At 42.1% G+C, this 26,908-nt stretch overlaps 1 protein-coding gene across 6 annotated transcripts in view; it reads left to right on the forward strand.

Annotated features, from left to right (window-relative positions):
- NCKAP5 (NCK associated protein 5) overlaps nucleotides 1-26,191 on the forward strand; it is a 1,056,356-nt gene extending 1,030,165 nt beyond the window's left edge. For 5 of the 6 annotated variants that reach the window (XM_067742126.1, XM_067742129.1, XM_067742128.1 and 2 more), the window contains one exon: nucleotides 25,614-26,191. In XM_067742126.1, coding sequence (XP_067598227.1) covers nucleotides 25,614-25,895 — 282 coding nt within the window. In that variant the 3' untranslated portion in view covers nucleotides 25,896-26,191. The remainder of the gene's footprint in view (nucleotides 1-25,613) is intronic. The other variant, XM_067742130.1, reaches the window with a different exon arrangement.
- The last annotated feature ends 717 nt before the right edge of the window (nucleotides 26,192-26,908 follow it).

Here is a 26,908-nt window from a genome sequence, read left to right on the forward strand (position 1 = left end):
GTGAGGTGGTACCTCACTGTCTTTCTGACTTGCATTTTTCTCGTAATTAGCAACGTTGAGCTTCCTTTCATGTGCCTGTTGGCCATCTGTATGTCTTCTTTGGAGAAATGTCTGTTGAGGTCTTCTGCCTGTTTTTTGACTGGGTTGTTTGTTTTTTTGTTGTTGAGTTGTGGTTCTCACAGTTGGATGTGCATCAGAATCCCATGGAAGCTTGTTAAGTAAGACACACATTGCCAGCCCCCAAGCCCAAACCTTCTGGTTCCTTGGGTCTGGAGTGGGGCCTGAAATTTTGCATTTCTGACTAGTTCCCAGGTGCTGCCATTGCTTCTGGTCTGGTGATTACCTGTTGAGCAATACTACTTTCCAGATGCTCTGTATCATTCCCTATTGTAAATGGAATGAAACTGAGCCTTAGACAAGTTCAGTGACTTGTCCAAAGTCACACAGTCTGTATCCATACCCAGGTCTGCCAGGTGTGTCTGCCTTTTGTGCTCTGAAGAGTTAGTTTTAGAGAAAATTAAAGCAGCTTGTATAATTTTCAAGGGTGCTATTTTGGCTTTTAAATGGACAAGTATAAATTTCAGAAAAGATAAATAAGAAGACAAAATGAATGCAGTCTTTCTTAAGCCGGAAAAAATGAGCAGATGTCTGTATCTAACGAGAGTCTAAAGTCTGTGAACTCCAGTAATACATCAGATCGGCAGAGCAACACTTCGATCCTACTGGATTATGGTTGGAAGCTATTCTGTCCTTTGGAATTGTACTGTCAGTTCATAAAGACATGGTCTACATAACCCATTAGCGTATTCTTACCAGTGAAAGGCACAGAAGGAAAGAGTGAGCTCTTGCAATGTAGGGTTTGAAATACAGGCTAATGAAAGGCACAAAGTGACAATTTACTCATGAACGTTTGAAACCACTGTTCATATCTTCCACATTTTAACAAACAGGCAGAAAACTAAACCTACACAGCTATGATTAATCTACTTTAAAGAAGGAAAAGTGAAAGTCCGATGGGAGGAAAAACGTTTTCCCTAACAACTAATTTGAAAACCTAAAAGACTCTCCCTTTCTCCTCTTGGCTTGGAAACAGCCATTTCTCTATATTTCTTGAATTTAGAGTTTTTACCTTCCCAAAGGGTTTCAACTTATATTTAAATGAAAAGTCATTTCCCCGTTTTCTACAGTCTGGAAAATAGATCAACTATATCAAAATGAAAAATGTGACCGTATATACACTTAGCTTCCTTCAGGACATGGAAAAAAAGATGGTACCAGAAGCTGACCTGCGGAAGCCTCTAGAAAGGTCAAAATGCTCAACAGAAAACAGTGGTGCCATTTTTCTTTCTACTTTTGTTAGTGTTCCCGATGTTACTTTCATTTCTCGAGAAACCTACAACTTTTCAGAGCAAGAAATATGCTCTAATGTGACATCCCTCTCAGAGGATTCAGTATCCTAATAACAAAGAATGACAGAGATGATGTGGACAGTTTATCAGTTACAATTCTGCTGTTTAAATGCACAAAATATCCAAAGTATGTTGTAAATTCAAGTGGCAGGTATCACAGTGCTTGGTCTGAACTGATCTCCATGCATCCTGGGAGCACATCCTGACAGGCAACCCCAAAGACCAACTCCTCCAAGGTGACTGCTCTTTAAGGGATTGTTGTTTAGAAGCAGGGTGGGTCAGCCACCCTGGGATCTCTCTTACCTTGCCCTCTTTTAATTACTCTAGATTACTCTAACAATTTGTAGATTGTTAATGTGATCATTTAAAAAGTTGCCAACTGTTGAGTCCAGGAGAATTTCTCCTTCATTTTGATTTTCTCATCTTCAAGTCTGAAAGCTTTTTAACTGTCTACATTTATGGCCAGTGAATATAGATGATTAAGCTTTCTTGCCAATAAAAAGACTAGGAACACTGGAAGCAGAAAGCCCTTTCTGTCCCTACGTAAACTCCTTAACTTTGCTGAACCTCAGTTTTCTCGCCTCTATAATGGGCACAACAGAATCTACCTCCGTAAAGTTGCAGGCATTAAAGGAGATGATGTGTACACAACCTCTATCACAGAGCCTTGAACACAGGAAGTGTTCGGTGAGTGGTAGTATGATCACTGTCTCCACATGGGCCAATTAGCTTTTAATACAAATAATAGTATTAACTGTTCACAAGAACTGGAACATTCCAAAGCTAGCAAGCTTTTGTAGGTATAAGGTTTGGTCTATGGAGGACTAGACGCTATAGAAGGGACCAACCAGCAGAAATCTGTTCTCACGACTGAAAAATAGAAGCTGTGAACCTGCAGTTCTGTGGGGTCATGATGGCCTCATTTTGACATACAAAGCCAGTCCATCCACGTAAATAAATCTTTGCTACTCTAAATTAAACGTATGCACCATCATATGTATTGCAAAGTAAATTTTACTCAGAGTTGAATTTTTGAAACAAGCTAGGATTTATTAGCATTGGGTTGGCTAAAATACTCACATGAAAAGTTAACTGCTGGTGTAGGTGGTATTTGGAAACACATTTAATCTTCAATAGAAAAAGAAATTCAACAAAACTTGGAAGAAGAGATCTCTGAAATGAGATACTTTTAAAGATTTTCAGAGTTAAATGGAAAATAATAGATAATCAGAGAAGAAGTAAAATTCTAAGGTGTGTAAAAGGTTAAAAGAGTCAAATGGCAGAAATGCACATGTGTGTGGTATGGACAAGCTGATGTAACAGGAATGACCAAAGTATCATTGTATCCTGTTTCAAATAAAGGCACAATTTTATATTATTAGGCCCCCAGATTTCTACGGCATCCTTTTTTGGATTCATTCCCACCTTATGCATCAAAGGTCATAGCAGGAAACCAATAGACTGAATACTGGCACATTTCCTCTTGAAAAAGGCAATGCCATTGAGAACGGGTCATGAGCCATCATTTATCTAGGGATTATGGGGCACAAGGTGGGAGCCAAGGCCAGGAATGAAGCAAAGAATAAAAGGAAGTTCCAGGATCAAAAGGTCACTTCTCCCATAAGGCGAGGCAGGCTCTGACATTTCTTTCCTCCCAGATTGATTTTCCCACCCCTGAACTAGGTGTCACTCTTGACAGACCTTCCAGGGCAGAGATGTTGCTGTTCACTCTGAAGCTTTTTGCTCTTTACCAAGAAAATAACAACTTTTTTCCCATTTGGAGAAGAGACTTCTTCCTTCCTCCTAAGCATAGACATGGCCCACATGAGTCCACAGCTTTATTGAGGACCATGCTGGAGACTGGGGGGTGGTACCTGAGCTCACCCTGGACCCATATTCTTAAGCCAACCTAACTTTCATGACACAACAGGGACTCTGTAAAGAGCCAATCCATATTTCACTTGATTTTAGGAAAAGCTTTCAAATGAGAAGTTGGTCTGACTCTGTTCATTATGCCAGATGGCCCCCCAGTTGGCCTGCGTTTAACTTAGTCTGTAACTCACTTACTTGGTTATCATCCCTAAGGGAGTGAAGGAACTTAAGCCATTTATATTCACAGCCCACCAGGTATATTCCCCTAGCATATTGTGGGGAGAAATCCTAGCTGGGAATAGAATCCTGGGCCTAAATCCAGCATTTTCAAATTTTGAGAGGGAATTGAACTTGAATTTATTTTTAAAGAAAGGAAAACCTTGGGACTGAAACTTATTTGAAAGAGTTTTGGGCCAAGTACACGTTTGCAAGGAAATGTTGATTACAATTTTCCTCTCCTCATGGACTCAGCCAATGGGGTGGGGTGGAACCGTGTAACTAGCCAGCGAGCTAATGTGTGCATAAAAAGAGACATCCTGTGAAATGTTGCATTCCGTGGTTTCCTGATACTCTAAATATAACTTCATTTCCTTTCTGATGATTTTTCCTTTCGAATGCAGTATTTTTTAATATTTTACAGAATTCATGTAATCATAGTTTCATAATTTCACATAGCACGGAGTTAAACGAAGTTTTTTTTTTATCTTCAGCATCCATTTCTAAGTCCAGTAAAGATAAAAATGGCAAAAAAAATAAGCTTGCCTTTTCTCTTCTCATCAGTTAAAAAAATTCATAAGCATATATTTGTAAAACTGGAATTTTAGTATCATAAAATGGCTCCAGTTGGCAGTGAGTCTCCCTCAGAGTACGTGTTTTAGTTTCCTAGGGTTGCCATAATGTAATGAAGAATCACAAACTGGGGGGCTGAAAGCAACAGTCCCGGAGGCCTGAAGTCTGAAAGGAGGGTATCGGTAGGGCCCTGCATGCTCCCCCGGCTTCTGGTGGCCACTGACAATGCTTGGTGTTCTCTGGTGTGCAGCCGTACAGCTGCAGTCTCTGTCTTTGTCATGACATGGCTGCCTTCCCTCTGTGTGTGTCTGTCTCTCCACCTTTTCCCCTCTTCTTAGAAGGACACTAGTCATCTTGGATTAAGGACCCATCCTATGCCAGTATGACCCATCCTCACTTAGGCCTTAATTATATCTGCAAAGACCTTATTTCCAAATAAAGTCACATTCACAGGAATCAAGGGCTAGGACTTCCACACAGCTTTTCAGGGGACACAATTTGACCCTTAAGAGTACCCAAAGCCAAAAAAAACTGAAGATGGCAAGGTAGAGGAATTGATAAGACAGTTGACTTCAGTAGGAAGAAATCAGCTTTGATTAGTGAGTTCCTAGGATTTGTCAATATCATATCCCTTAAACAAGTGGTCATTCCTAGCTGTAATTCCTGGCCAGAAGAAGTGGCAGGCCAAAAACCCTAGACATCTCAGATATATTTATATTTTCTCCTACCTTATATAATTAAAGTAAGCATACCAAAGAACTTTATTCACAGACTGTCTGGTTCCCTTTGATACATGGAAAGTTAAAAGTATTTCCAACATAACTCGCAAGTGCACTAAACATAGGTACTAAGCAGCAGTGCTTCAGAAGGAGGCATGGCAGGGATGTGAAAATGGGGGGAGTTTAATTCTGGGGGACTTCCTCTCTGATCACTGTCTACTCATTAACTTAGTTTGTGCCACAACTCCCCAGCAATACCCTGGTTTGCAGTGGGATTCCATTTTGAACATGTATGTTGACTTAATGAGAAAAGTGTTTATCTGTCTTCCCTTATTCTAATGATGCAACTATTTACCTGTGCCACTTGTTTTTCACTGTTATTTATTAATTCAGATTCATCACCTATTATTTATTGATTCAAGAATGTTTATAGAGTTTACATTACTTGATAGGCAGCATTCTAAGTACTGCAGACAAAGCAAGGTTAAAAGAAAAAGACAAAGTCCCTGCCTTTGTGGATATCATGTTTTAGATGAGAAGACAGATAATAAACAAACAAAATGTAATTTAATTTCAAGTAATGACATATGTTATTAAAAGATCAAGCAGGATGAGTGGGTAGGAAATAACAAGGGTACTACTTCAGAGAGAGTGATCCCATAAGGTCTCTCTGAAGAGGGGACATTTGAGGAGTTTTGAATGAAGTGAAACTTTGAAATGTGACTGTTTGTAGGAGGAGCATGTTGGCAGAGAGTGCAGGAAAGTACAAAAGCCCTGAAGTGGGGCATGCGATGTGTCCCCAGACAATTATGGCTGGAAGGGAGGGAGAGGAAGGGAATTAGAGAAGAATCTGGGAGCCAGTCACATAGGACCTCGTAGGCTGTGTCAGTAACTTCAGGTTTCTAAAGTTCTCAGCAAAGGGAAACCATTGGGGGATTTTGAACAGGGAAGCATCGTGATTTGAGTTACAGTTTTTAAGGACTGCTGTGGCTGCTGGATGGAGGATACACTGTTGAGACGTGAGAGTGGGAGTGCCAAGACCACTTAGGAAATGATTGCAGCCATCCAAGCAAGAGATGGTGGTAACTTAGCCTGACCTTGGTAGCAGAAAAGAAATGGTGGAGAGTGAATGGGTTTAGGATATGTTTTAAAAGTAGAGCAAACTGAGAGTTCCCTGGTGCCGTAGTGGTTAGGACTCTGGGCTTTCACTGCCATAGCCTGGGTTCAATCCCTGGTCAGGGAACTGAGATCCCGCAGGCTGTGAAGTGCAGCCAAAAAAAGAAGAAGAAAAAAGTAGAGCGAACAGAGTTTGATGATTGTATTGGTCAGGGTCTAGCATGGACCAGGAACCATTCTAGGTCTCTCTGTAGATAGAATTAAATACAGGGAATCACCCAGATAATGGACTAGCTGAGAAGCTAAAAGGAGACAGTCAGGCAATCCAGAGATTAGCCGAAGCAAGAAGTCCCAAGCATTCCCTAGGGATGGAGGGATGCTAGCAGAAGGTGACATTAAACCCCAGAAGCTGGACCATCCAATGGGAGCTAGAGCGGTGGGTGGGAGGGGTTGTCTGGCAGGAGGCAGAGTGAGGGAGGAGAAGCAGCTGCTGCCAGGAACAGCACAAGTCCCGGAGAAGGGAAGAAATGCCTTGTTTTCTCCTCTCCTCCTGCCTTCCAGGATTCTGCCATTGCCTTTCATTGGCGGCACCTCCTCAGAAGCCAGAGAAAGAGGGAGCCTGGGAAACATAGTTCCCGGTGACACAAAGCAAAGCAGGGGAAAGGAGAGGAATGCATCTGAGAACAAACAGGCAATTTACCAGGAAAGACTGGTGGATGTGGGGTATGAGAGAGAGGGCTCAAAGATAACTTCAAGTTTCCATATACTAAGACATCAATATACATATCTCACAGTAGGCACACATACTAGGGGATTTACCTACTCATTAACATATAGATTCTGTGATATGCAAACATGTATACACTTTGTGTGTGTGTGTGTGTGTGTATGTATATGTGTGTATATATATATATATATATAACACAAGCAGGGATGCCAAATGGCCTTCATCTCAAATGATAAGGACATTCAGTGTGCAGAGGCTGCCTGAATTACTGTATTAAAAAGGATTCTGGGGCTTCCCTAGTGGCGCACTGGTTAAGAGTCCGCCTGCCGATGCAGGGGACACGGGGTCGTGCCCCGGTCCGGGAGGATCCCGCATGCCGCGGAGCGGCTGGGCCCGTGAGCCATGGCCGCTGAGCCTGTGCGTCCGGAGCCTGTGCTCCGCAACGGGAGAGGCCACAACAGTGAGAGGCCCGCGTACCGCAAAAAAAAAAAAAAAAAAAAAGGCTTCTGAGGCTGTATCCGTCTTCAGCAGGAGGCGGGTTACAGAGGTTGGTAAGCAGCGCCTGCTATGGGCCTGGGAGCGGGCAGCTGCCACGTGCGTGCCAGGATTAGCCACGCCGGCACCGAAGCAGTGGGCTCTGCACAGCAGGATCAGTGGCAACCATCCCCTCACCGAGAGCACTTCGTAAAGGGACCTCAGTGATCTTCCTAAAGACAGTAATAACAGCTATCATGAATCCCCCGTGGAAGGAAATAGCCATGATCAAACTGAAGTTCATGAAAAAGAGGTATTCTCATGGCCCCTTGTCTCCCAGGACTTTGCGGAGGGCACCTGGTGTGGGCTCAGCCCAGTGGATTATCCCTTATTGTAGCGAGTGCACAGGGTGACCCACACCAGCTCTGCTCCTTCTGACGCTGTCATCTTTCTGTCGATGGATCCAGGCAGTTCATATCTCGGGGCAAGATCTTTGAGTTGACGGTCTATCATGAGGTCAATCTAGAGTGAACGGTGGTGTTCACTCAGACGTGGTGTGGCCTCGGCTTCCGACTACAACCCCGTGCCGTTCCAGTGATTTCCCGGCATGCTCTGGAGACCACCCCAGCTGGTACCTAGCCCCTTGGCAGCCAAGGCTAATGCAGACATCCGGGATGGTCTCTACCTCAGGCAAGCCTTCCATGTTGGATGGGAAAGTTAGCCCAATAGGCTTTCTGAAGTACAGTCGAGGATCTCTTTGGAAAGAGGTTTTTGAAATAAAGTCAAGCGTTCTACCACCCAAAAGGCAGGCCTGGGGTTTTCGTGTCTGCGCCTCCTCCCAGGGTGATTGTTGCCCGCCACCCCACCCCCCCCACCCCGTCAGACGTGCTCACCAGCAGGCTAAGCGCCATGGTCTTCACCTCCCTATTCGTCTTCCTGTGCCTTTTACGTGTTGTGAGATTGGCTTCATCTCCCCAAAATGACGATGTGGGGGATGATCTTTAATACCCGTTGATGCTTCTGGTGAATGTAAATTCTTGGTTGAACTAATTCACATAGCAATTGATATGAGTATTACCTCAAAATAAAAATCTTTTGATTTTTTTTTTATCTCCAGTGCGATAACGTTATTTTATTGTTCAAAGGGGACTCCCTTCCTGCTGTTTGCAATAGGATTTTTAATAAATATGTAAATTTAAAAATTAATTTACAGCATACATTGGGAGGCTGATTTTCGAAAAGACAAAAATTTGATGGATTGTAAAATTATCCCCCTTAAAATCATCAGTCACAGTGAACAGAATGTACCAACCTTTGATCATTTTAGAGCTTTTTCTTCATCTTATCTTCTGTCAGGGACTCACTTCAAATTGATTATAAAACAGTTTATTTTTTAGGCCATAATTCATTCACAGGTTAATTAGATTTTCAGTTAATATCCCATGATCATATGGGATGGGAGCCAGTGGTGTTTTGTAGTTGTTCAGAGTTGCAGGAGAGAACCCCTGATTGCTATTTCCAAGTGACTGAAGCTACGGGCACTAATCACTAATCACACTCAGACCACATAAAGTGTAGCATCCTTCCCCTGGTTTCTTTTCCAGCTGGCTCACAGCAGGAGATCTTTATTGGCCCTGGCGAAGAGACCAAAATGTACTTAAACACTTTTGTGAGAGGTGATTCCTTTTTTCCCCCTTGTTTACAATGGCATTTCTGTAACCATCTCCTAAAAGATCAGGAGAATGTGTGTGTGTGTGTGTGTGTGTGTGGGTGTGGGTGTGGGTGTGGGTGTGTGTGTGTGTGGGTGTGGGTGTGGGTGTGTGTGGGTGTCCATGCTTAGCCGGCCTGGACTTGAACATCTCTTTCCTAGTCATTTTCCAGGGAGGAGCAGCCTTTGGATTAGTTTCATAATTTTAAATAATCCTTTTGGTATCACCCGACAGGCATATTTATGGGACAGTGTGTCAGCAACTTCTTGACCAGTGATTTAAGGAAAAGTATTTTTTTCCAGTCACTTAAGAGAACTGCTGATATACATGGCAGAGAAACTCTCCACGCTGTTAGCCAGCCAAGCGAAACATCAGCCCAGTCACATCAAACCGAAACTCTGGGTTTTTACACAGTTGAAGAAAAGATAAGTATCCTCCCCTCTGCTCCCTCCATGCTCACTATTATACCTGGTGCCAGTTCTGATGTACGACAAGTTACTACCTGTTGCACTGGTCTGCTTCTGCCACATCACATTTTTCTCCTGTGCCCCAAAGGACACAGCCCAGGCCAGACGTCTCCCCGGGTGACCGTGAGGTTTCACTTTGTCCTGCATTGAGGGATTCAGTCACTCCAGGCCTCTCAAAAACCTCTTGTATTCTTTAAGGACATCCAGTATTCTTTAAATTCATCCCAGTATTTCAAACCTTCATTCTCAAGCAATTCCCCATTTTATTTTGTGCACAATGAGGCTTTTTTTCCTTCACATAAAACTACTTGGGTGTTTAAAAAGCCTTGCTGACATATTCAGTCTTCGCATTGCTAGATGATATAATCCCCACTTACTTCCTGTGTTTTACTCTCTAAGCGTGCAGTCAGTCATGCTGCTGATTATTTCAAAGAGCTCGGTTTATGGCAAAAGAAATGCTACTTGAAAGTCATCTGTGAATCAATTTTTTTGAAAATCAAAATCCATTTTCCTGTTTACTTACTGGGAAAGTCGTTACCTTTACTTTCTAAATAAAGGAGACCTAAATGCCTTCTGGGTGATTAGAGCTTTAACTACCCCTCAGGAAATAAATGAGTGTTCCCTTCCAGACTGTATAGCATCTTGTCTGTGGAACTCAATCACTTTCAAAGACAATAAAGGGCGTTAGAGAGGTGAAAGATAAGGTAAAGATAGGAAAAAGAAAGGTGACCAGTAAATAAGAAATACAATTAGCAAACTCCCTTTATTCCACTAACATCTGTGGATCTCCTATGTGCCAAATGTTCTGGGCCCAAGGGACGCAAAGATAAATAGGGTCACAGTACCTACATGAGAGAGTGAGCCATGGCAGCCAGTACACCACAAAGGCTCACTGGTGCCATGGTAACAGTCGGCGCAGGGATGGAGGGAGAACAAAAAGGACAGTGGTCAGGTCAAAACTACAGTGAGGCATCACCTCACACCAGTCAGAATGGCCATCATCAAAATATCTACAAACGATAAATGCTGGAGAGGGTGTGGAGAAAAGGAACCCTCTGCACTGTTGGTGGGAATGTAAATTGATACAGCCACTAGGGAGAACAGTACGGAGGTTCCTTAAAAAACTACAAATAGAACTACGTACGACCCAGCAATCCCACTACTGGGCATATACCCTGAGAAAACCATAATTCAAAAAGAGTCATGTACCACAGTGTTCAATGCAGCTCTATTTACAATAGCCAGGACATGGAAGCAACCTAAGTGGAATATTACTTGGCCATGAAAAGAAACGAAATTGAGTTATTTGTAGTGAGGTGGATGGACCTAGAATCTGTCATACAGAGTGAGGTAAGTCAGAAAGAGAAAAACAAATACTGTATGCTAACACATATATATGGAATCTGAAAAACAAAAAAAGTGGTTCTGAAGAACCTAGGGGCAGGACGGGAATAAAGACGCAGATCTACTCGAGAATGGACTTGAGGACACAGGGAGGGGGAAGGGTACGCTGGGACGAAGTGAGAGAGTAGCAAGGACATATATACACTACCAAATGTAAAATAGATAGCTAGTGGGAAGTAGCCGCATAGCACAGGGAGATCAGCTCGGTGCTTTGTGACCACCTAGAGGGGTGGGAATGGGAGGGTGGGAGGGAGACGCAAGAGGGAGGGGATGTGGGGATATATGTATATGTATAGCTGATTCACTTTGTTATAAAGCAGAAACTATCACAACAAAGTAAAGCAATTATACTCCAATAAAGATGTTAAAAATAATAATAATAATAAATTAAAAAGACTGTAGAAGGCAATATTATGCAAGGCAGTGACAGGTGCAATCAGCCTGTGGAAATTCACAGTATCTTCATTGTGGAGCTGGGCTTTGATTATTCCTTACCCTACAGTAAGTAAGTTCACAGGCTCTTTGAAGAAAGGCCCCATATAAAACCACTGTAGTCACTTGCAGCCCCCCACTTCTGAAAAAATATCCTGTAGTGTGTGGTTTGCTGATACATGGGTCAAAGGGCAATAGACAACACCTTTCCCACCCATTCCAGCCAAGGAAGGAGTAGAAAGTCAGTGTAAGATTAAGAATAAAAGCATCTTTCATTTACCTACTTTGTTTAGGTGGTGATAGACCAAGCAGTGGCCTAGGTGTTGGATGTGAGTTTACAGATATCAGAGAGGTCTGTCACCTGCTATCCCTAATGTTTAAGGAGTGGTTTTTGAAGTTTTTTGTTTGGGGGGTTTCTTTTCTTTTGGAGGGGAGAGGCAAAGAATTTAGAAGCATTATGAGGGCATTTACCATCTGTTTAAAACGCCCTTGCCCCAGGGTGGGTAGCGTGTCAATCGTCATCATTTTTCCAGTAGCTTCAGGAAGCCCCCTGCTTAAATATCACTAGATTTTGATAGGCTGTAATATGGAAGAGTCACAAATTAAATACAGATGAGTTTCATTGGACCCACACATTTGTTTTAAATAAATATTGGGAGATTTCATATATGAATTCTAGATTTTCATTTCTCTTGAAAGGTCAGGAGTTCTGGCAAGAATGAGCCCACATGCTCACAGGGTAAGACTCAGCTGGTGCTAAGGCAGGAGGTGGAGTGATTGAGAGAGGGAACCCTACAAGCTGGACCCCCGGACTTGGATACAGGCTCTGCCTGCCTCCTCACAGCTGTGTGGCCTTGGGCAGGAACCGTAGCTCCCTATGCCTCCCTTTCCTCATGTATTAAATGGTGTAACTAATGGTACCTGCCTTGTAGAGTTCCATCCAGCCTTTAGGACAAGAACAAGCGCTACGTGGATGTTTGTTAAATTAGCAGCAGCTGCCCCTCTAAATGGGCACTTGGGTTCACCACCATCCCCACTACACACTCATGCCATCCGTGCATTTGCGCTGTTGTCACATCCTTCCCAGTGGGCTCCATTGGCAATGAATTTTCTTCCCCTGGTCTAGAACCAGGTCATCCGCCAGCCATCTATGGGGAAAAGGGGGAGTTTCAGCAAAGATAAGAAGGAGACCAATGGGGCATATATGGAAAGAATCTTGGAGCTACTCCTGAAGTTCAGAGCTTTGTTCAGGTCCACAGAGACTTAAGTACCAGAGCCATAAAAGGATGGACAGATGACTCTTGCCCTGAGAATCAGGTTCCCATGCATCCCCAAAGCACCTGAGTCACGGGAAGGTGGCTTTTCAACTGCATCTCTACCTGGTTTCTAAGACCTTGCCTCCATGGGGACAACAACAAGAGAATGGTTCCTTTCACCCCCCTAAGGATCTGCTGCCTGGTGGGAAGGCAAGGATGTGGGCGGAAGGGTGGAATTTGCTATGATTCATCTTAGCTCCTGGACCTGATAAATCAGAACCATGGTTTTCTAGCTTGTTGGAAGGCGGCATTAACGAGAGCTTCCTTCCCTTTAGTTAATTTGCTCACAGATCAAGAGGCTAAAGCTTTCTCTGCCTGTCATCAGCAGAACATTTGTTTCCAACATTACTGGGTGAAGGGCTTGGGTGTTTCTCCCCCAAGGTACCCCCCAGGAGTCCCGCTGAATGAGGCCACTGGTCACACATAAACACACATGCTGCTCCTTTTTACTTGCTGCTGTCCGTCCCGGGATGAACATCTTGATGCCATCACAAACATTTTCCCTTTCAGCAGTTTTTTTTCCTTGAGGCAGGAGAGAGAGACCCTCTCATTATTTATCTTGAGTGTTTGATAGGCCTCCTTTGAGAAGGTCATTGTCTGCAACAGTAAAATAATCATGGGATTTCTGGACAAGCTGGCAAAAGAAAAATGATTCATTATTTCAAGAATTATTTGGCCTTCAGTCCCCCAAATGGATGAAGGCTTCCAACAATATGTAAGAGAGAGTAAGGCTTAACTTATTATATGAAAGGTTCCATTTTAAAGGGAAAAGAAGTTCAAAGATGACATTTTTAGCTCGGCTGTAATATAACTGGAGTCAAGGCAGTGCGTCTGTTAACCCCGTGGTCTTCTGGACGTTATTGTACTATTCCCTTTGCAAAGGAGGCCTCCATGCTCTCCTTCCCTTCTCATCCATTTGGGCTAATGAGATTGGAAGAGTTTTTTTAGATCCTATTCAAACAGCGCCCCGTCTTTCTGGTCCCTTTGGGAATGCCGGAACAGACAGCATATTCTTCCATACGGGCTCAACCCGACCTCACATGTCTCGCCGTGTCGCACAGAATCGTGCGTCTTCACAGCGCAATATATTTTGCCGATAGGAGATGGCATGGTTGTGTAGCCCTTTAACTGCTATGGGTAGTGTCGTGAGATAGACCAAAGGTAGCTTATAACATGACTCACGCCCCCATGTCTGGTACCAAGACGCCTATTATGCTGGGTTATTTTTGAAATCAAGTTTGTTTGGCCTCAGTGCCAGCCAGATACCCAGAATGAGGCAGCTTGACTGATAAAGATACTGAATGTTAAAATGAAAACTGGAGAGGCCGAGCGATCAATATGACCTTCACCACTCCTAAGCCAATAATTTATGGAAATGACGCAAAGACCCTGTGAACTCCTTTGCCTGACAGAAAGGTTTGAAATAATATTTTAAGAAAATTAAAAGCAAACATCCCCTGGACCTTCTTTACAGATTAGATCTGAAATGAAAGACCCTGAGTTACACAATTAACTATTGATTTTGTTTGATCCATCTTTAATTCTCATTGCAATCAAGTTGTGTTTACAGGGTCGTGGTGGGCAGGCATACTTCACTTGGAGCAAGGCTCCTTTCACTTCTACGTTAATTTAAACATTAAATTGTCCTGCACATGTGAGACAAAAATAAAGCTTATGTTTATTGTAGCAGATGGGTGACGTAAACCTTATGAAGTGGCCTTAAGCCAGTCCAGGCGGTTCGTGAACATAATCCCTTCTATAATGCAAGAGTCAGTTTGTCATTTGAATATATTACAGGTGGCGGGGAGAGAATAAAAAGTACCTGGATGCTGCCTGGTACTAGAATGTTGTCCAAAGGGGGCTGTAATTTAATCTCCTTACAGTTTCATTTCTTGATTTCATACACCCAGTAATATCACTGACCATCACCCAGATAGTCAGTCTTACTGACGTTTCTAAGAATGTCATCATCGTCCTGTTGACACTCTCACTTAAGAGCAGCAAAACACATCACCAGGTTTCCCCTGTCTTAAGGAGATAGGAATCTGAACTTAAGCAGATTGCTGGGACTGGCTCAGACCGGAAAGACAGCACTTGCTGGCTGAAGGACGCACTTAACAAAATGGTAGAGCCAGTGTTGGTACTGTGGATCACGGGCCTGATCCTTCCAATAACATTGCACCCCAAGACAGAAGCTTATTGTTTCTGCTCTGGCTCCTGCATTTCCAGGAAGCGATGGCAGCTTTGCTTCATCCAACCACAAGCCAAGCCCACCTGGAGGTGCAGAAGAAGGCCCCAGTTGCTCAACAGAGTTGCCCAACCAGCATGGCCGTGGGATGTGAGTGCACAGGTCTCTGCTCTTGACAGAGAGAGGAAATTGCTTTTGCCAAAGGAAACAGTAGTCAGACATCCATTAATCCAAGGTCCGTCCTGGTTCTTGAGGCCGCCCTAGAATCCCGAGACCATGCCTCTGCTAGTGTATCTAGGGACTGGAAAGCAGCTCCGATGAACGTCAGAAATGATCTTATTTTACATGCGTCTTCATCATGGAAAAGCAGACGTTATAGAAACCTCAGACAAGTCTATGAGCTCCGAAGGGGAACGATGTAGTGAAAATAGATCTAATAATGACTTTGTGCGTTGATATGCGATAAATAGCAACTCCAAGATATGGTGTCAGAATCTGAAGAAGGAAGCAGAAGCAAACCTAGTGCATGGCCTCCAGAAGTGTGTCATCTAATTGTGAAGTGAGACATTGATATGAAAAGAGACTACATAATAGAACGAATATAAGTTCAGGGTTGAAATGGATAATGTGGGCATTTAGGCCACGAATTCATAGAAAGACCCCTGTGGATTAGATACTGTAGAAACAGAACCAGCAGCTGTTAATAACCAAAAAAAAAAAAAAAAAGATATAAAATGTGGTTACTATTGACAATGATATGGAATTAGAGAAAAGAGAAAAAATTCCAATTTAAGCATGTTAAATTTAGGAGATAACTAGGCCCAGAAAGATTAAGAAAGGTGAATGTGAATAGTCATTAGTTAACCTATGGAAAACATTTGCCTGAATGATCTTAAAGACTAAAAATGGGAGGAGGTCAAAAGAAACTAAGCAAGTTAAGGAATTATTTAAAAATTAGGATTAGGGTAAAGGGGCACATTCAGAACTTTGAGTTTGACAGGATATTTGTGTTCTAAATGCCATTATCAGACCAAATAGTAGGCTGGTAGACTAGCCTAACAGTTCTCAGGGATTTGTCTCCTAATATATCTGAAGCTTTGTTCTCTATTGACATCCTAATAAAAAATCCTTAGCATGTACGTTCCGTGTGAGCAGTAACTTTGTCTCATACACCTCTCTATCTCCAGCATCTAGAATACTGTCCTGTACGTAAAAGGTGCTCAACAAATATCTCTTGAATAAATGATGTTGCAAGAGCAGTGTAATCTCTATTTAAATATTTATTAAATCCAGGTCCAGAGTTGAAGTAGTGATTGTCAGTGTCATATTGTGGCAAAGGATGGAATCCGGAACAAACGTGGATTCCCACTGGCATTCTCCCAACTAGCACATCCTTCCATTCTAGAACCCCCCAGTGCTTACTGGGTAATGAGGAATAACAGCGTCTTACAGTTGTGTGCAACACACAATATAAAGCTTAACGTTTCTAAATCTTTAGAACAATTTCCACCAAGGAATCTTCTCTTTAGAATAAGGATCAGGAAATTGGTACTGATTCTGAGTTGCTCTGACTCTCGGGATTCGATATGTCAAATATCCTTGGGAAATAAGTTTATCCAAAGCAAAGGCTGACTGGCCCTCGAACTGAAACATAAATGACATTGGGAGATGAATAGCTTAAACCTGAGTAGAGCTAACACTCTTACATCCACAAATATCAATGTGTCTCTGAATGACCCCTAGCACTCAGTCTCATTGAATTCCATGGCTATTGCAAAGCACCTCATAGATTGGATACCACAGTGCACTGTGACTCCCAAAGGGTCTACCAACTTCTGTTAGAATTCCAGGTTGCCTCATTATTTATAGGTGAATAAGTAACACAGAATGTTTTTCCCTGGTTTGGGCCCTCACAGCATACCTCGTAATAAAAGCTTAGCCTTTTCAGGTACATTTTTATGATGTCCGCCCTTATGGTGATATTGGAGATGTTCCTTTGGAAAGGGAACATCCATGAAAAAAAATAGTGTAACTTTCTTTTAACATTCACCCAATCCCCCCTAAAAAGTGTGTTTTATTTTTGCTTGAAAGAGTAGCCCAAACTCTATCACTCCAAGGTGAAGACATAACTCTATGGTACTAGAATACACAAATGGTCCCTTCATGCTGGATTTTCCTCTGACGAGGTTCATGGGCTCTTTATGCTACAAATACACTGACATCTAAGCCAGGCATGGCCAAGCTCGCTGGACAGATAGGTATCCTATTTAAGACATGAAATGATGGAAAGGTTAGTCAAAGAAAAAAGTCTAATCAATCTTTGAAGGCAAGTGAGTAGCATATCAATTTATTTTTGTCCATAATGGTGCCTGTAAATGAAAGGCCAGAAAGGTTTGGTGCCCACACTCTCATCAGCTGGAATCATTAGCCTGACGCTAAGATAAACAGACTTAGGAGTTCCAGCCCAGAGCCTGCTCAATTCTCATTCCTAAATAAACATTTTGGTTAATATTATTATGTTGGAAGAAGAAAAAGAAATCTGACAACACAAATAAGCGTGTTACATTTAGTTAAGCTAATCATACAGTCAATGAGCTGGCTTGTTTCCCCAAGTCTAAGTCACTGTGAAACAGTGCAGATTTTGCTTCTGGAGAAATTGACCAATAGTGATCAAATCTGATGTATTACTTAAGGTGATTAACCTATATTTTAAATTAAATTTGTGGGTCCATCCACCTCCTAGGAAAATAAAAATTTAAAAATACAAGTTTTCGGGCTTCCCTGGTGGCGCAGTAGTTGAGTGTCCGCCTGCTGATGCAGGGGACGTGGGTTCGTGCCCCGGTCCGGGAGGATCCCACATGCTGCGGAGCGGCTGGGCCCGTGAGCCATGGCCGCTGGGCCTGCGCGTCCGGAGCCTGTGCTCCGCAGCAGGAGAGGCCACGGCGGTGAGAGGCCCGCGTACCGCAAAAAAAAAATACAAGTTTTCAAATGGGCATTTCACGTGATGGCACTAACGTTAGAGAAATCATGAATGTGTCTTTTGCACGTTCATATAATCATTTTGCCTAATCGTGATTACATGCCTTTCCTTTTCACAAATGCCTTTCTCTGTCATAAACAAAGTTTAGGGTTTTCTTTATGTTCTTTTTCTCTTCCCGCTGAGGGACCCGGTCCCACATCTCCCCCATTTTCCATATCCTTAAAGTGACTTCCTTCTTCCGTTCTTTTGATCTGGTCTTTAAATGTCCTTCGCAGCCACTGTTTATCTCCAAGCTAAGTTTTTTTCCTTTCCGTAAGATATATTATTTTCTAACGACCCTAAGCTTCCTACTGCACTTCTCTCTGCTTGCTTTTTTTTTTTTTTTTTTTTTTTTTCCCAAAAAAGTAAGCTCATTTTTCCCCTCTGGTTCAGGGCTTCTAACAGAGGTCATTGAAAGTCATTGATCCTGGTAAGGGACAGCAATACAGGTAATAATATAGTCATAGAAGCACATCTCAGCTGAAAATTACTCTTTCATCTAATAAAACCAGTTTGCCCTGGACATACTGAGGATCTTCAGGAACCCAGTAAGGAAACAAAGTGCCCCAAGTGCAGCATCGTATCTCCCAGCGTGTGGTTGGGTGGAGAGAACAGTTCTCTATTACCTATCTGTCACATTAATTTTTCAGAAGGGCAAGTGAAGAGTAATGTGTCCACTTGAGGTAATAGAGGGAACTGAACACCGAGAGCAAGTAATTATCCAAGTTGGAATTTGACCAGGTTAGCAGGGTCAACACCACAACTCTCAAGAAAAGTCTGGAGGGTCTTCCCTGTTCACCAAAGGTCACTTTATCTGTTTTTGTGTCTCATTCAGAAAGTAGCTCCACCAGGAATATAGTAAGAGGTGGCATTAAAGAAGAGATTAACCTGTGCCTCTAAGAGAAATGACTTGAGCTGCATCGTTTTCCTTGAGGTTGGCCTGCCCCCAGCAAACATCACTTAACATAGACTTTGTATGTGCACAGATCTTCAACTAAGAGACCCAGGATTAAAATATTTCCTCCCCATTCCCACAAGAGCATAACACATAATCATCTTTCCAGTGCCCAAGATTTGCTCATCAGGAAAGGGATGGGGGAAATCACACCTTCTGCTCCGACTCAAAGCTCAGGATTAGCCAGCCCGTCTCCTCTATTTGATCCATCTGCTTCCAAATGGAAGCTTGGCTATATTTCTCATTTGCTAAATCATCTTACTCCCATTGCTTCACCCAGGGAGACGTTTCTCTGCCCAAACCGACTCACTGCGGTCTCCCGATTTTCCCGCTTCCTCCTGGCCCCGCTGCATATGTGACTGTTTGGTTAAAATCTGCATCGTCACACATAATGAGAACTGTTGGGTTGTGGTAGGGGCACGATGCTGACACTTCTCCCCAATTTCGGGGGTGTTTCTTTCCATGTGGAAGGAGTTCCCTAGGATAACACTCCTGGTGTCTCTAAGCTCCGCTCATTCACTTCTCAGGAGACGGAGGAGTGGCTTGTTTAGCAAGTTCACAGATACACAGTATATATAAAATAGACAAACAAGAAGGACCTACTGTATAGCAGAGGGAACTGTGCTCAATACTTTGTAATAACCTCTAAAGGGAAAAGAATCTGAAAAATAACAGGTATTATACATTTATAACTGAATCACTTTGCTGTACACCTGAAACTAAGACAACATTGTAAATTGACTATACTGCAATAAAAAAATAAAAAATAGCAAGTTTAGGAAGGGAACAGGGAAAGCTTAAGCCCATCTCCTGCTCTCCCCGCCCTCTCTCAGGAGTCAGGCTGGCTGCAGAAGCAACACTCATGTTGTAGGTTTAAGAAGACCTGCTCCCAGCCCAGGGCTGCCAGCCCAGTCTAAGCCTGTCTGCTTCTAGACCACTGCTGAGAAACTCACTTCTTTGAAGATAGAAACCTCATTCTCCCTATAAGCTTTCTCAGTAATAGAGCTGATATTTTAGCCTCCCATCAGCCTTTTTCTTTTATCTCTTTCTTCAGTTCATTCAGAACTAAGGTGGGGAAGAGAAGTATTTATCGTGTTACCTGAAATTCCAATAACGGATGCGTAGAAGACACACAGTTCAGAATATTTTGGAGTCACGGAGCTTATAGAGTGGGAAGATGCTTTTAAAAAAAAATCTTTAGCGTAAATACACTAAGGTTCAGAGAGGTCACACAGCTAATTAGCACAGTGCCAGGAACGGAACACTGGCTTTCAAATACCTGGTCTTGTACTTAGTGATTAAAATCCCAAGTTCTGTGGTCAGGCTTCTCCTGCTTGAGTCCTGATTCCCTAATTTATTAGCCATGCGTATGTGGCCTAAATATTTCAACCTCTCTACTCTCTATTTCCCTATGAGTATCATGGGGATGAAAATAGTACTGTCTCAGAGGGTCGGTGTAAGGATTAAATGAGATAATTCATGCACTGCATTCAACCCAGTACCTGACACATAGTAAAAACGCTTTATAAATGTAGCTGTTGTTTTCCTACCACATGTCTTGTTGAACTGATTGACAGTGAGTCATTATTAGCAATAGAGAAATAAGAAATCATGTGGATGAAGATACTGTTTACATTAATTTATGCTAAGAGGTCTAGTCCTCTTTGCGAATATTAGTGCCCAGCTGAGGAATGATGCTGCATTTCAATTCCACAGGTAGATCTGAATCTCGTCCTGACATTTTACAGTAGACAGACTAACCAGTATTTTCAAGATACAATCAACAGATGGAAACTTACATGAAATAATAAGAGTAGCTTTCATCATAGAACACTAATCCATTGTGCAAGTTCATGAATTTGCTACTTGTTTCTCCCCTGCTGTGGGCAGGAGTTTCTGGCTATACATGTGTAACATGTGTCTCTCTGAAGCTGGTCTCATCATGAGTATATTTTTTTCTGGTTTATCACTTGAGTTTTTCTGTATCACCTTATACATTTTCCCCATCTTTTCCTTATGACAAGGGCACGTATCACCTTCTGTTTTATCCTTCCTTGTGTTCAGGTTATTGGTGTAGGCAGAATCTCTATTGTTGACTATGGAGGAAAAATGGTATGTGTTTGTGTTGAAAATCAGGAAACCAAGTTTCCAGGTCTAATTTCACCTGACTTTGAATTTGTGCGAACCACAAATTCCATAAATACCCCATGTAAAGTATAGCTGACACCAGCCTCCCTCACCTTCCAGCCTGATGTAAGAGCAAAGTGAGATCATAGATGGGAAAGCTCTTTGGAAATAAAAACTATTTGTTATTTATAACCCAGGTTTCTGGGCTGATACTTTCCTGAGTCTGGGCTGGAATTCTTGGAACCCCTTGGGATAGGCATAGCTCTGTGTTTCTGTCTTTACAGTGATTCTGTCCATTATAGAATCTTAAAGGGCAAGAGATAGACTATCTGGGCAACTATAAGACCTGAGATAGACTATAGAATGGTCTACAGATGCAGTAGGGGCACATGAAATGGAAATTTCTTGGAATGTACTCCTTCTTACCTACTCTATATCTTAATACTATTCACCCTTCAAAAGCGTTCCAAGAGCCCCGTCTCCTTTTCTATGAAACTCTCTCTGAGAATCAAGACCACATAATTATTCGCACAGATTATTCATATAGTAGATTGGTTTGATTGATTGATTATTTGACTACAAGGAATTAAATTAGCTAAGGTATAATTACTAAGGCATTTCTGGAGAATATGTCACTACTTCTTGCTTGAATTATTGTTAATAATGTCATCATTACACGAAAGATAGGAAAATATTTAACAACGAGCAAAGCTATTTATTTTAAACTTGAAAATACATTCTCACCCTTTTGAGCCCTACTTTTGTTCCCAAGTGCAGTGAAAAGCCCCACCAAAAAGTGAACTGTACAACTGTTGCCACCTATAGGTGGCAAGTGTAGTATATTAATTTTATCATCATTTCAAAGCAGCACGTTATACAAAGGAAATGACAGTGTTTTATGGGACCCACACAGTCTTCAGGAATCTTTACTGGGTTTGTTACCATTAATATTATTGTTGCTGTTCTGGGATCCTTATTTCAGAGGCTCCCCTTAAAGGTAATATGGGCCGATATTTGTGAAGTTCTTTTCCACGATAGAGGTTAAGAACTTGGGCTCTGCAGGCAGACTGCCTGGGTCCAAATCCAGACCCCACCACGTACTGCTCCATGACCTTAAGTTACCTAACTTCCTCCAGGCTTGATTGCTTGTAAATGAAGATAACAGGGACACCTCCCCCACAGAATTGACGTGAGGATGAAAACAGATCATCCGTGCTACGTGCTTAGCCGAGTGTCTGTGCAGAGCAGGCACTCAGTTAAATGCTGTTATTACCATGATTCGTTTTCAAAGCACCTTCACATACATTTGCTGCAAACTGATGTGCACTATTGTTACCGAAAGTGGGAGTCCGGCTGCTGGCCGCTCTAAAGCCAATAAAGAGGCAAGGCTGGTGGAAAGGATCCCACATGCCCAGAGCGGCTGGGCCCGTGAGCCACAGTTACTGAGCCTGCGCGTCTGGAGCCTGTGCTCCGCAGCAAGAGAGGCCCGTGTACTGCAATGAAGAGTGGCCCCCGCTCGCCACAGCTGGAGAAAGCCCTCGCACACAAACGAAGACCCAACACAGCCATAAATAAATAAATAAAATTTTAAATATATATATATATATATATATATATAAAATTCTAATTCGAGGCAGGGAAGTAAGCTACTTCAGTGCTTTTGTTCTTAGCTGGCAGGACCACTGGAGAAATCCCAGCCAACAGTTGAGACTCTACTGATGGTAGAGAAAGCTGAGTCCATCATCCAGTCTCCATCGAGAGTCTACTGACGATGAGCGCTGGGCTCGGTTTTTAGGGGGAAAGCTGATGGGAGAAGGGGGATGAGGGGGGTCATCTAGGACATACAAAAGAAGTATAAAACATGATGACTAGCTCAGAAGTTCACACACTGCAAAGATTGCTGTTTGATATACATAGTGGGGGTTATTTTTGTTATTATTGATTTGTTTTTCCTCTTAGTATAAGCAAATACTTAAAATTAGAGGATCTTAAGTATAAGCAAATATTGTTCTAGATTCATGGCCTTACCTTTAAAAGCAAAGACCTGGGCCCATGTTTCTGCACAGCTGCAATGAGCTAGGTCTAAAGAGCTGCCTTTAGAGGAGGCACGTACTGAGCTGACCACACTCCTCACCACTCCCTGTAGCTCCCCAGCACTGAGCTTGAATGTCAGTGTGTCCTCATTGTCACTCTTACACTGATGTTGTTCTTATAGTCCAGAGATACTTCGGTACCCACCCCTCATCAAAACTGTGAAAATAAAAGGAAGACCGAGAAGGCATGTGATTTTTCTTACAATGGGCCATTCCTTCATTTCCATCGCCTCCCCAGCCGATGTAGGCCTTTGTCATAATTAATTGAAGCGCCAAACCTACAAGCAGGAAACATTTAGAAAACAAGATGCACTATATGTGTCCCATAGACAGTGGGTGTTTTCATGGTAAATAATCCTTTCCTTATCACTACCTGAATACACTGAATTATGCTTTTCACCTGTCTCCCCTCCAAGACTACAAGTTCTTCTAGACTAGCGATTCTCAAATGTTAGCATGTGTCAGAATCACCCGGTGACCTTGTTAAAAACTTTTTCTGGGACGCTGCATTACGGGTGTAGTTAAGTCGGGGCGGGACTCGAGAATTTGCATTTCCAACAAGCTCCCACGTGATGCTGATGGTGCAAGCTGCCTGGAGAGCACAGTTTAAGACCCACTGATCTAGAATAAGAATGCTAGCTTACTATGATTTATTGTTCCGTTTATTGACCACCTGCTCCTATGTGTCAGGGTCTTCAGGTGTTCTGCTTCTAATACAGCAATCCTAAAATAAAGGTATGTCTTATTAGCTTTACCTGAGGAAGGGTGCTCTTGGGCACTTACACAGCCAATGAAAGGGCAAAGCTGAGACTCCAGCTCAAGTCGGCCTGCCTCCAGGGCCTCACTCCCCTCCTACAGGACGTAATTTTATTCAGCTGTGTGTCCTCAGCACCAAAACCTTCCACCTGCCTCATGATAGCTTCTCTAGTGAGCGTTTATTGAACGAACTTGAGATCCACGTTGACCAGAAATAGGCAAGGAAAAGGTTCTTGAATAAAGAAAAAGGGAGAAGATATTCAGGTGAGGAGGAAATTGCATTGAATGGCCTCTATTTACCTACATTTGGTACAATCAGAGCTTTCCTACTCCCTCCATGTATTTTTCATATTGTACTTTATAATTCTTCTTAAAGAACGCTCAAAATTGGCACACCACGAGAAGGGGCTCCTGCATGGATTCATTCCTAATTATGGAGCCATTCTTTTGTAATCACCTAGGCATCTGTTCCTCAGCCCAGCTCTTTGTCGAGGTAGCCATTTCAGATTGAAAACTTGCTCTGTGAGTAATGCTCCTGTACGTTAATAGTATAATGAAATAAGCATCACTTCAAGGTTGATTTTCAAGTATTCCCATAGAATTACACCATTTCCCCATAGCAGAGAGAGAGATGCTGTCTGAGCCTGCTCTTGGGACACGGGAACCATCCACTTCTGTATCTTTTTCTTTTCTCTTTCTATTAACTATTTAGCATGTGAGAATTCACAGGCTTTGGCTATGTCTGTTTTTGCCCAGATCCAAACACAATTTCCTCATTGTACCTTTGACATCCATCGTAGCAATGTTGCAGGGAGGGATGGAACTGCCTATGTTAGGGCCTTGGACAGTAGCAATTGAGGTGGTTTGGCACATGTGGATGGCAAAATGAAAAAAAACATACAGGACATCTTGTCCTTTATTACAAGAGTGTGGAAGGCCACCAGACAGGAATTCAAATCCTGTTCTCCATCACTTACTGAGCCACCTTGGGCAAGTGACCCTGTCACTCTGAGCCTTGTTTTCCTTCTCTCTAAAGTGGGGATGTGTAACTTACAGGTCTGTGAAAAAGGGCTTATAAATAAAATACTTTGTGTCTTTTACATGGTGGATGCTTAATAAATGGTAGCTATTGTTACCATCTCTAAGGCCCTGTTCCTACTTCTTCCTGGATGGAATTTTTGCCTGAAAGAGGAAAAGGAAATGAGAAATGTGGTTAGTGGCTTTCACACCTCCACCCTTGCAGTTTTTGCATCTGTGCCTTCCTATTCCGTCTCACCTCAGACCTCAGGAGTCACTTGAGCAACTAAATATATTCATGTTTCCAGAGTTTACCTGCAGTAATTATCGAATATGACTGCAGTGTTTTATGAAGTCCCAGAGACTACCAGTAACAGCCTATAAATATTCCTGTTTACGTTGGTTTTACTAGGACCTCCTGGAGGGAGAGGTTACTCGGGTGCAGACCTGTTACTATGATGTTTAAGCCCTTTTTGGGCCTTGAAGAATCTATACCCTCACAACCTGGGATCTCTTTCAAATAGCATAAGACTTGTAAAGGGACAAAATACACACGTGACAATGCATCTGACAAGTTTAATGTGTACTTAAATTTTATGTCAGTTTAAGGGATTGCATGCTTTTTTTTTTTTTTTTCATAGAACTGTCATTTCTGGCTGAAATTCAGTCCCTATCCATACTTAGAAACAGGACAACTAATAATATTTAGTAAGAAAAGAAAACTGTGATTAAGAAAAATAAGGCACTTTACGTGAACAAATGTTAGACGGATCCACTTAAAATTAAGTGACACTTAACTGATTTGCAAATTGGGACCTATTTATCTCAGTAAAATGATTAAAGTCTTGATTTATCCCTAAAATTGGCTTTATTACATTAAATTATACTGGAAGATTGTTAAAGACTTGTAGGTTCCCTCTATCCCTTTAAATTGTACTTTATACTGACAATAATTGAATATTGGATAGAATAACTTGATTTTGCAAAGAAATATGTTTCTAATATTTTCCTCCTTTTATTGCAGAAATTGAAACAAGTTGAAGAAACAAGAGAAGACCCTGAGAATAGATTACGTAAAATTTCCCTGGAGTCATTCAATAAATACAACGGCAATACTGTGATCTTATTAGAAAAAGAGACGAACTCTCTGAACAAGGTTGAAGGACAAAAGGAAGAAAAAGAAAAAAATGAAGAGGCCTCTTTGAGTAACTCTGATAGGCCTGGGGTAGACAATTTGGAATCTTTGAGTGATTCTTTATACGATAGCTTCTCTTCCTGTGCAAGTCAGGGTTCAAATGATGTGTAAAGGACTTTTTTCCCCTTAGTGAGCTGGAAATGGAGCACTTAAGAAACAGGGCTGGGAAGCGGGGCAGGTAGAGATGGCAACGAATAAACTATTGCAGTACCAGGGCCGCCACTGTCAGATTCACAGCCAGCAGCCCACCGGAGCTTACTTCCCTGACAAGGCAATAAAGATAGACTCTACTTGCTGTGTTCCGTGAGGATTAAAAAGTAAACACACCCAGGATACACAAGTCTTAATTTTGCACTTTTCTTTTGAAAAAGAAGTTGTACAGAAGTTGTAAATTTTTTTTTGGAAAAGAAATTATATTTGTAGCAAAAAAACCTTAAAAAGACAGCAATACATTGAATCAGTGCCACGCTCTTGAAATGATGCCCTAAGTCTTAGAAGTTGATAATATATTTTTGAAAAATTCCAACTCCAGTTTTTGTTCAGGGCACTGTCCTAGCCCTCAGATTGTTTGATGGTACACTCTGTAAACAGAAAACAGGGCCTGCTGAAAAACCAGAGGGCTGTCTCTCATCTCCATCTCATAATCTCAATTCGATAGAAACTTTAATCCCAGTGCAATTTCCAAATTGTTGCCAGAGAGATTCAGGTTCTAGTAATAAGTATAATTCTGCTTCTACTGAAAACTGTAGAGGAAGGTACTCAAGTGTGACACTGATCAGAAGCTATTTGTATCAGAGACGATGTAATTCTACTTTCCCTCCAATCATTTCCTTACATCCTCTTCTACTTAGTGGTTCTCTGCAACTCTCAACATTATCTGTTGATTTTTATCTTCTGGCTCTTTTGATTAAAACCTGGTCAATCTATAAATCAAAGTAAATTCCTGTTTGCAATGTTCACTTTGTAAAAAATAAAATGGTTGGTGCTATGAAAAATTCTTACTTTTTAATATCCTTTTTTCCTACAAAGTCTGTTTATATGTAAGGATAAATTCTATTTTAAAGGTTACCGTGTATTTTTTCTAGATGCAAACTATTTATAATTGCTTTTGTACAGGAGCTTGT

This window comes from Pseudorca crassidens, chromosome 6, assembly GCF_039906515.1.
Source record: "Pseudorca crassidens isolate mPseCra1 chromosome 6, mPseCra1.hap1, whole genome shotgun sequence".
NCBI classification, from domain to species: Eukaryota; Metazoa; Chordata; class Mammalia; order Artiodactyla; family Delphinidae; genus Pseudorca; species Pseudorca crassidens.